Source organism: Rattus norvegicus, chromosome 8, assembly GCF_021556685.1.
Source record: "Rattus norvegicus strain SHRSP/BbbUtx chromosome 8, alternate assembly SHRSP_T2T, whole genome shotgun sequence".
NCBI classification, from domain to species: Eukaryota; Metazoa; Chordata; class Mammalia; order Rodentia; family Muridae; genus Rattus; species Rattus norvegicus.
This window is the reverse complement of record NC_141541.1, coordinates 53,419,941-53,430,262: the sequence shown is the minus strand read 5'-3', so window position 1 is coordinate 53,430,262 and position 10,322 is coordinate 53,419,941. Positions and strand designations below refer to the sequence as shown.

The window sequence follows — 10,322 nt, the reverse complement described above, 5'->3', positions numbered from 1 at the left end:
TGGATAGGGAAAGAATTTACTCCAGCTCCAACTTCCCCTTCAGAGCCACCGCCCCTTGATTTTTAGACTGGACCTTAGTCTCCTGTTTTGTTTCCCCAAAAGCCAAGTCTGGAGACAGACAAGGATCTTTCCACACAGAAGACTTGGGGACAAGGCTGCTAGGGGACAGCCATTTTCCATTTCCAGAGTTTAGTCGGTGGCCCTCTGGGCTGCAGTGGTTGTTCTGAGCCACCAGCTGCTGCCTGCCTGAGAACTTCCCACCCTCGTCCATCTTCTGCTTGGCTCACCTGGGCATTCCTCCCTGTGACACCAAGACACCCTTCCAGGAGCTGCAGAGAGGAGTTCTCAAAACAAGAGAACCAGGTTTAACGATGTAAAGACAGACAGTAGCGCTGTGGAATTATGGGACACATTGGGCAGCTCAGCCTGCTCGAAGAAACGAATCTGCCAAATGGGGTTTGAAGATTGGCTCTGCCCCCTGACCCTCCCAAGATGTGAGGCCATGACAACTGGGGAGCCTTCCCCTCCCCCCCCACATACCCTAACCTATGACCTACTGCCATCCCCCTTGTCCCCCCAGTGTCTTAAATGAAAGCCTGGATACATGGTTCCAAATTCTAAGCAGAAGCCCTCAGCTCTCCAATTGTAATAACAAAGTATTCCCAATTTCTTTTTTATCCTGACATGGGAGGGGATCAGAGTCCCCACAGTCTTCTCACTTGTAGCCCATGCCTCAGTGTTGCTCTCCTAACACACTTGACTGAGGAGGCCAAGTCGCTGACTCTGAGGCCCAATCTAATCATCTTCCTGATTGGGACAGCAGTAGAGCTGAGTGACTATAGGATTCATCAGGCAGGGCGTCTATCCCGGGTTACCATCCTACTGCAGTTCCGATCTTGGCCACCTGTGGCGCATGTCTGCGTCCCCAGCAGGGGTACAAGATCCCAGAGCAAGGTATTGGGGAAGGGGGGAACTCAGTCCTGCCTCTGCCCTAGGACCCACCTCTACCCAAGGTTTTTCTGTGGGTAAGACCAGCAGAGCTACTCAAAGCGAGTCTTTTGTGGCACCTAAGAATTACTAAACCGGTAACCGCTGAGGTGAGGTGGGAGTGGTCCCCAAAAGTGCTAAAGCTTTTAGGAAAGCTAGAGGCCTGCGCAAAGATTCCTCACACTCCAGATGAGCCAGCCTTGGTCCCAGCTTCTAAAAGGGAAGCCAAGTCCAGACAAGACAGAGCCCCACCCAGACCACTCATCCCAAGATGGGCTCATTGACCTTACCTTGGGTGCTTCATATTTGGATAATTGTGCGTTTGGAAGGGAGAATCTGGACACTGGGGATAGGATCGTGACAACTCGAGCTGTGGGGTCTAAAGCTTCGTGCAAAGGAGCGTTCCAGGAAATCAGTCGTAATTTCAGGTGACTTTGAGTAAATCATGGGCTCCCTCTGGTGGTAGGAGCAGGAACTGCACCCTAAGACAGCTAGACCTCAAACAGCTTAAGGCAAAGCAACTCTTCCTAGACTTGGTTTGTAGCCTGTAATTTAGGACAGCTCTGATGTGTAGAAAACCTCAGAGTGTCAGGCACATTCAGTAACTCTCAGCATGCTAACTTCCTGGATAGTGAAGGGAAATGTCCTGGCCCAGGAGAAGCTCACAGAATCAGAATGGCTGTGGAGCAGTGATTCTCAGTCCTGGGCTGGCTCAGCCTGGGTGAGGGGGGCAGAGGCATGAGGATAGGAGGAAGGTTCACCAGTAATCTCATGCTTGTACCTAGCTCTCCCTGCTCAAGGATGACATGTGGTTAGGCTCAGGTCAGGCAAAGACCTCAAAGTCTACTTCAAGTGGACCAATCTGGTTACTTAGAGAACAGAGCAGTAGTATGGTGGCAGACTGAAGGGGAAGAGGTGACTCACCCAAGACCATTTAAGTAATGGGCTGGTGTTTAGAACATTCTGGAAATGGGGCTCCTTCCCAGGGCTCCCACTTCTCTCTAGTGAACCACAGACCTTGAATAATGCCTTTTCCCATTTGTCTTGCCCCGGCATCCAGAAACCTGAAGAGTTTGCCTCCTCCCCGGTCCTAACCCTGGCCAGATCTATTCCACCTCAGTGTGTTTCCCCCACCGTCTAGATGGAGCTCAAAATAGTGGTTCTGAGTTCTATTTAAGGGTGTGAGGTCACATTTTGTCAGTGGTGTGATACTGAGCCCAGTACCCAAACTTTACCTGTGTGCCTACTGGCCTCAGCTGACACCTGCCCTTCCACACCAGGCCCCTCTCACCTCCTAGCTCTCACAGCAAAAGGCAGGCAGGGCACCACCCTGTGCACACATGTCACTACCATTCAGGGTATTTGGGGGTGGGGGGAGATCAGCATCCCCTTCTATACAATGGAAACAGTGTCTCAAAGGAGTGTCTGTGATTACCTAGGAATGGGTGGGTGGGGGGGCTTCAGAGCCTGGGGCAGTGGGTTAGGACAGGAGGCTTAAGTACCAAGTGAAATGCTCTGTCCAGCCTGGCTGTATCGTCCACCCTAACACACTTTGTTTCTTTCAGAACATGGCTCTGCTTGGATACTCGGAGACGTAGATAAAGAAGCCAGTCACCAGATGATGCCAGTGCCCTGCCAGCCCTCCAGTCTCCTTGGAGATTCCATGGGAATGGAGGGAGGGGGAGTTGGACCTCTGTGGTCTCTGCCCAGGTGGATGGTGCTGAAGCAAGCAGTAACAGAGGACTGCTCTCACCTTCACTCCTGACCCAGGGACAAAGCAAGCCAGCATCAGATAGATGGACGGGTGTGGGTCCAGCTAGAGTTCCCTGGACCCAGCTGACCCAAGGAAGGCTGGGAGTGTGAGCTGAGGACCAGTAGAGGCCTTTCAGACCACCTGCCCTGGACAGTAGTGTACCTAGGGAAACCATAGAGCCCATGAATGTGGCCACCAGTTAGCACTTGGTTGGCCAGAGCACTGGAGAAGCAAGTACCCCATGGAAGCTCCGACTTCAATAGCAGTAGTAGTAGTAGCAGCAGCAGCAGCAGCAGCAGCAGCAGCAGCAGCAGGACCCAGTCCACCAAGTCACCTTCATCTTAACAGCTTCAGACTTTGGCAGGGCGCCCAGAAGTCAGGCAGGGTAACTGTCCCCAGGGTAACTGTTCAAGGGCGAAGGATACACTCCCGTAGATGACCACACTGAGCCTGCTTTTGTTGGCAGATTCTTGTAGAGCGATTCATTGAAAACCAGGGCAATGAGATTGCACATGTACCCCAACTTGGAATAGGGAGTTGGGTGTAAGAGAGGTTGGGGAGGGGAGAGAGGAAGTTAACGATCTAGAGGCATGAGGGATGACCATGAGGGGGTCCCAGTAAGCCTGGCACTTCCTTCAGCCAGTGCTGACCATGGTGGGGTCCGTGGTGCCTGGCTGGGGAAGGTGGGCATCACTGGTGCCCATGCACCGGTGGCACTGCCGGCTCTGGAACGACAAAGGCTGGCTTTGAGTTGGGAGGGAGGTTTCTGTGGCTCGTGGTTCTGTTCCTGTCCCTCTTATTATTCTCAAAGGCCCCCCGCCCCCACGCTGTTCCTACTCCTCACATCCCACCTTAGACACCCAGTGCTCGCTTTAAAACGTTCATGGGAACCGCCCACCTGAGCCCCCAAGTTTCTCCCAGCTTGTTCTCTCTTATTCATGAGCACGTTCTACCTAAGCCCTCATGCCCCTTGAAGGGCACATACCTTCCGTCACAGCTCATCTTCATTGACCTGCCTGGAGTGAGGAAGGATAAAGAGGGTGAACGCGGAGGGACAGAGTCCCTCAGATGAAGGACCCCCTCCTCCCCATAGGAAAAACGTCCCACCTTATTCTCTGCCCCACCCATCTTGTCAGTTCCCCGACAGCACTCACCTATGCTTCTTACTGCCCCCACAGCGGAATCTTTTGCCTTGAAAAAGAGAGGGTAAACTTTGTTGCATTTCCTAAGGAGACCCTGGGAGAGCCAGTTCTTCCGGGTTTACCTCCCTCCTCCAGCAGCACCACAGGGTGGGGCTTGGGATCCATGTTTCCTCTGTTTATGTAAGGTTGAACCACCAAGCGGTTAGTCAATCAACGAACAGTCCCTGCACCAAATCTGTGCTGGACTGGGGACATGTTGAAAGCGGCCGCTGGGACCAGAGTTCATGATGCCACCAGCCTAACACAGCAAGGCGTCTGCTCAGCACTCATGTGGAGGAGGATAGGCCAAATCTAAAGTTCAGACACACACACACACACACACACACACACACACACACACACACACACAGCCGAACTCTTCATAGTTACCTCAGAACCTTCCTTCCTAAAGTACCCCTTCAACCCCTATGGCTATCTTAGGGTGGGTTTATTCCCTTTTAACAGAGAGAAAAGGGAATCGCTCCATTCCCAGAGTTAGGAGAAGTCAGCAATAGGCCCCAGGGCCCAGCTCCCATCCCTGCTAACTTGCAGCAGTATGTTGAGGGGTGGATGTCAGATACACTGAGGGAGCCACCCTAAGTCTCTCCCTGTGAGTCTCACTGTCCTTCTCAAATGCTGACAGTAGGGATAGAGGTGGTGTCCCTCAGTGTGCTGAGACTACACAAGGGATAGGGTGCCAGTGTCCCCATGGGGCTGCGGCCCCTGCTCTCCTAGCTGCTTCCACCTTCACAATTGCCCAACCAGACTTCCCTCTCAGCTTCACCTCCCAAGGCCACCAGGGGGCACACTGAAGGAAGCGGGAGCCCGCTGTCCTCTGCGTACTCTTCCTGAATTCCTCTTCAGGCTGGAGTGTGGGTGGGGACCTGGCAAGTGTCCTTACTGTATGACTTTGGGAAATGCTCCATGGGTCGCCACTTACTGAGGAGAATGAGGAGTCCCACGACGAAGGCAAGGCCCGCGAAGATCAGGCCTCCTTTGCGGACGGTTTCATAGTCTTGGGAGAAAGGAGACATGCACAGTAGTGCAGGCATGGCCCCACACAGACCCCCTCCCAAAGTCCACCCACCAGCAGCCCCACGGGGTTAAGAACAGAGAGCAGGGGGGTTGGGGATTTAGCTCAGTGGTAGAGCGCTTGCCTAGCAAGTGCAAGGCCCTGGGTTCGGTCCTCAGCTCCGGAAAAAAAAAAAAAAAAAAAAAAAAAGACAAAATAACAAGAACAGAGAGCAGGGACCCAGGGGCTGGAAGCCAACTGATGGAGTAGGCAGGGGAGGACTGGCTTACCATACTCGAAGGGATTCTCCGTCCCCTTGGCACTGCCACCTGAGAAGAAGAGAGCCAGGGGTGGGATGAGCAAGAAAGCACAGCCCCAGAGTAGTGGGAACTTCAGACTTCCCAAACGATCCCGCAAGGGCCGATGGGCAAGGGAGGGCTGAGTAAGAGTGACCTGGGAGTCTGGGGGTGGTGACACATGCCTTCAACTCAGGAGGCAGAGGCAGATGGATCACCGTGAGTTTGAGGACAGCCTAGTCTACAGGGTGAGTTCCAGGGCAGCCAGGGCTACATAGAGAAACTGTCTCAAAACAAAACAAAACAAACGAAAGAAAAAAAGGAACCTGAGAATCCCAGACATCTCAGATGATCACCAAGGGCCCACATGGGCATGAGAAGGCAGGACAAGAGTGGCCCAGGGAAGAGGGGGCCTGTGGGGACCCCCTAAGGTTATATCCCATGAGTATGCTGGGATCAGACACAGGGCACCTGAAGTAGAGACCTGTACTGTCAGAGGGGACCCTCACAGTCTCAGGAGGGTGTGGTCCTCCCCAGCACCCAGCACTATATCACAAGAACAGGACAAAAAAACCAACTTGCAGGAGGCCTCTGATATCATTCCACTTCCTCAAGGAAAAGCAATTATCTGTGAAATAAATCAATGGGTAAATCTATGCTTAAGGAACAGGAGAAGGAATCAAGGGTCCGCTGGAGTCTTCGTAAGGACACAGTGAAAATTGAGGGCAGAATTGGGCTTGACTCATCCTAGATTATCTTCTGCTATGTCACCGTCCTCCCCTCCAGGCAAACAGGAGGGAGGAGCATTCAGTGCCCGCTTTCCCGACAAAAATGATCCAAGCGTCAGCTCATACAACCTGTGAGGCATGGTTGTTATTCCCCCTCATCCACAAGAGACTGGGGCACAGAGAGGGTAAGTAAGCCACCCCATAGCCACACAGCAAGTAAGGGGCAGATCTGGGATTTGAACCCAGGCAAGACATCACCATGAGTCTAAGTACTGACCTCCCTCTCAAGTAACATGGAGGAAGAAGACTTTTCCAGACTAAGCTGCATGACCCCTGGCCCTGCCTCCTGTGGCTCCCTTCATCCCGGTGGAAGCAGATATCCCGCTCTCTGCCAGCCTGAGCTCAGAACACTTACCCTTGGGTAGCTGGTAGCACACTGGCCAGCAACGCTGCAGTCACCCCACCCCTTCCCATCCATGCCAGCTGCATTCTTTGCTGCCCTGCTGGAGACCCTCTTGTCGGGAGCCCTTTCTAAAGGGGTGAGCAAGTTAACAATTCCCAGGCGACTTTGAACTGTGCCCTCAGCCACAGGGTCTGGTGAGTCCAGCTGCCTCCAGTAGCCAGAGAGGGTCAGTGCCTGGTTAACCTCAGGAATGGGTTATTCGGGAAGGTGAAAATCTAAGGAGAAGTCACAGGGACCCAGGCTCTGCATCCATGCAAAAAGGCTTCTCAGCTTCTGTCATATTCAAGATGACATGGGAAGCTACTGTCAGCCTCAGCCAGATCCAAGACAGGACTCCCCTTCCCCTTCAGGAACCATTTGATGAGCCCCACCCCAACCAGTGCTCTAGGTCAGAAAACTCAAGCTATATGGACCTGCAGCAGGGGTCCTCTTGGGCTTCAAGCCTGAGTCTGTGAATCCCAAAACTCTCAGCTTTTCTTGTGGTCCTAAGCCTGCTGGGGGAAGCTGGCCAGAGGGCTGCTCCTCCCGCCCCCAATCCTGGCAACCCCTCACCACTTTGTAACCTTAGTTGTCCATCCAAGACTAGAAAGTCACACTGAGCAGAGTGTGGAAGGCTGAGAGAGGAAGACTGCAATGAATTCAGGGTTACTCGGGCTATATGAGTTCCAGGCTAACCTGGGCTACAGAACAAGACCCTGTTTTCAGAACAGTCATACACACACACACACACACACACACACACACACACACACACACACACACTTCCAAATGCTCCAAATTCTGCTATTCTGCTTTTTTTTTCTGTGGGGTTAGGGGTCTCTTCTGAATGCTAATTTTCTTAAGGAGACACTGGCTGGGGACCTAAGGAGCAGGAGAGGGAAGGGAGTTCAGCCGCCCACCAGAGCCAGTCCCGGAGGGAAAGGGACTTTGGCTGCCCACCAGAGCCAGTCCCAGAGGGAAAGGGAGTTCGGCTGCCCACCAGAGGTAGTCCCAGGCAGAGTCCTGCCAATCTCACCATGGTTAGCTGACAGCTCTGTCATTTCCCCAGCCACCAGGGCTTCTCCACGATCTTCCTGTGGCCTCCACTACGGGGATAGTGTCTGCCGTGGGGCGACCAGGGCAGAGGTGGGGGGCATTAAATATTAACAGTGTCAGGTAATATTTACCCTAGTCACAAGAAAGGCTGAGTTCCCAGAGGGGCTCTTGCTGAGCCAGGCAAGGGTAGGCGTGGGGGGAAGTCAGAGGCAGGGAGGAGCTGCCTGAGGTCTCCAGCCCCTCCCAGAGGAAATTTCCAGAGAGCAGGGCAAGGATGGGCAGCAACAGTATTCTTCCATCGGCTGGGGAAGCTGCAGCTGAGCAGCGGGATGAGGAAGTGAAAGTTTCAAGCTGCATTCATTGAGAACAGCACACGAGGAGTACATATATAGAGGTCCTGTGACGGGTTGGGGACCTCCTAGTCCCTTAGCCTTCAGAGCTTCCTACAAGCCCCTGTGGATAACACCGTGACAGCTTACATTCTCAAGGGGCAGTCATGTCTCCCTGAGGTGTTCCTAGACATCCCGGCCTGCCTCCCCTCTTATCACAGCCCTGTGAACCTTGGGTCCACAGCAGGATCAGCCTCGATGGCACTGCTGTCTCTGACGGCCTGCCCTGACTCGTTTTATTTATCCTGGTCCTGAGGCCACGGTTAGCCACTCACACCTCTGTCTGCAATGCTCCATCATGCCTGACTAATGTCCTACCCTGTTGCCCTCCTTCTTGTGGCTGTCCCCATACACTTAGGCCTCCTTCAGGAAAGGGCTTGGGCTTGTTTTGATGGTTTACAAAGCACTTTCTCGCCGTTGTGTTCTCTTGCTAGTTCCTCACTTGACGTGAGACATCTGAGATATCGAGAAGCTGGGAGCCTTACCACAGTCACACATCCAGTAAGAGTTTGAGACAAGATTGATGGCTGCCCTTTCAGGGCTCAAATGCTCTGGCTGTACCTCCCACGCTGTCCCCCACCTCACTGTAACTGTCTCCTTAGGAACTATGGTGTGGGTCTATAAGCACCACAGTTTTCTTTGGCTTCCAGATGGTAGATTTGGCCTCCAAGAAGCTAATGTCCAACACTAGCAGGTTATATATAATGGAGACATGATACCAAGATGGATAATAGATTTATGGATGAGTAGAGGATAGATAGATAGATAGATAGATAGATAGATAGATAGATATAGATACATACATACATACATACATATATACATACATACACACATATATACACACATACAGGCATACATATATACATATGACCATGCATACATACAAGATATATAGAGGATAGCTAGATCTATAATAATTTATAGATGAATAGACAGACAGACAGACAGACAACATCTACTCCCCTGGTGCAGTCAGTCCTCCTGAGAGGAGGGGCTCCATCTGCGAGTGCTCCTCAACCAATGCCAGGACAATGGCTCTCATCACTTGCCTAGAAATCTGATCTTTGCCAATTTGCCTACCTCTCCATGTCTGTCTCTTCATCTACACAGTGGGCAGGGCACAGGACTCTGGGAAGTTGTGGGGACTGAGCCAGAATATGGCCTAGGACAGCGGGCACCATTGTTCCTGCATTGCTGGAAAATGACAGACATTAGCCTTTTTGTTAGCCAGCCACTCCCTGCTAAGTGGGAAGAGGAGAGAACAGCCCTGGCTGCACAACTTAAGAGCACTCAGGCAGCTCTCCCGAGCTTCCGGAGCCCAGCATATACACAGATAGACCGCAGCCCCACCCTGTGAGAGTCCGGACCCACAAGCCAGGCTCTCAGCACTCACGGTTCCCATCTCGTTTCCGGTAGTTCCATCCGACAGATGAAGGAACTAAGGCTGAACATTTGCTTCCCCTAAACACACCTAGAGGGACTTGTGCCATAACCCAGCAGAGATCAGAAAAACTGAGAGCAAGGGAAGACGAAGCCCGGAACATCCGGAAAGGGGAGAGCAGAGCTGGAAGGTCCAGGTGCCACCATGGCTGCCGAATCTGTGTGTCAGAGGATGCATCACTACCCCCACCCCTTATTATGTTACCTTGGTGACTATCTTTGTAAGCCCCTATAAGTTCCTTCTAGAACAAGATGAAAGTAGGCAGCGAGTGAGAAAGATATATGACAGACAGACAGACAGACAGACAGACAGACAAAAGGATGGGTGGGTGGGTGGGTGCATGGATAGATGGACGGATAGGCAGACGGAGAGATGGGTGGGTAGATGGATGCATGGATGGGTACATGAATGGATGCGTGGATGGGCAGGCAGGCAGGTAGACAGGTAGGCAGAACCATGTGAAAAGCAGGTTGACAGCTAGACTTCTGTTCTAGGCCCTGGGGAGGCAACCCTTTCACCACCACATGGTTCAGTAGGAAAGAGCAGGAGCAGCGTCACCCTGTCTCATTGAGGTGCAGACAAGTGGCATAATCTGACAGAGAGCAGGCCGCTAGAACGTACGGGGACTAAGGTGCGACTCTGTAGTCTGATGCACGGGCACAACGCTGGATGAGGAGGCTGAGAAAGAGTGCATTTCCCCAGCCTCTGACTCAGAGTTGCCCAGAGCACCACAGCAGGCCACAGGACTCAGTATTGAGGTATTCTTATTAGGGTAGCCTGTCTCTCCCATTTCTGTATCTCCCACAACTGTGGGGAGTCAGTAGGTATATTTGAAAGTGATAAGTGGTCCCCTGAATCCAAGTTGGACAGAGCAGGGAGGGTCAGGCTTGGGAGACTCACCCAGGTACCACCTGTCCATGGCAGGAGCTGCTGGAGGTGTTTGAGGTACACAGGAACCAGGGAGAGCTTGCCCTTGCCTGGGGCCTGTTTAGGAACAGTGGCACTTCCTCCCTTCACACTGGATGAGCTGAACT

At 52.6% G+C, this 10,322-nt stretch overlaps 1 protein-coding gene across 4 annotated transcripts; it reads right to left on the bottom strand.

The window, feature by feature from the left end:
• Positions 1 to 3,194: 3,194 nt before the first annotated feature.
• Positions 3,195 to 10,322, bottom strand: Fxyd2 (FXYD domain-containing ion transport regulator 2). 4 transcript variants are annotated; one of them, XM_087560752.1, is made up of 6 exons: positions 10,189 to 10,322; positions 5,224 to 5,262; positions 4,862 to 4,936; positions 3,895 to 3,931; positions 3,726 to 3,756; positions 3,195 to 3,480 (listed from the first exon to the last, which is right to left on the bottom strand). In XM_087560752.1, exons 1-5 carry the CDS (start codon positions 10,205 to 10,207, stop codon positions 3,732 to 3,734), a joined length of 195 nt encoding a protein of 64 aa, XP_087416878.1. In that variant the 5' UTR covers positions 10,208 to 10,322; the 3' UTR covers positions 3,195 to 3,480; positions 3,726 to 3,731. The 4 variants fall into 4 exon arrangements, with proteins under 4 accessions (XP_087416878.1, NP_059045.2, XP_087416877.1 ...); NM_017349.3 differs by having other exon boundaries at positions 3,195 to 3,465; XM_087560751.1 differs by lacking the exon at positions 10,189 to 10,322 and adding an exon at positions 7,436 to 7,613.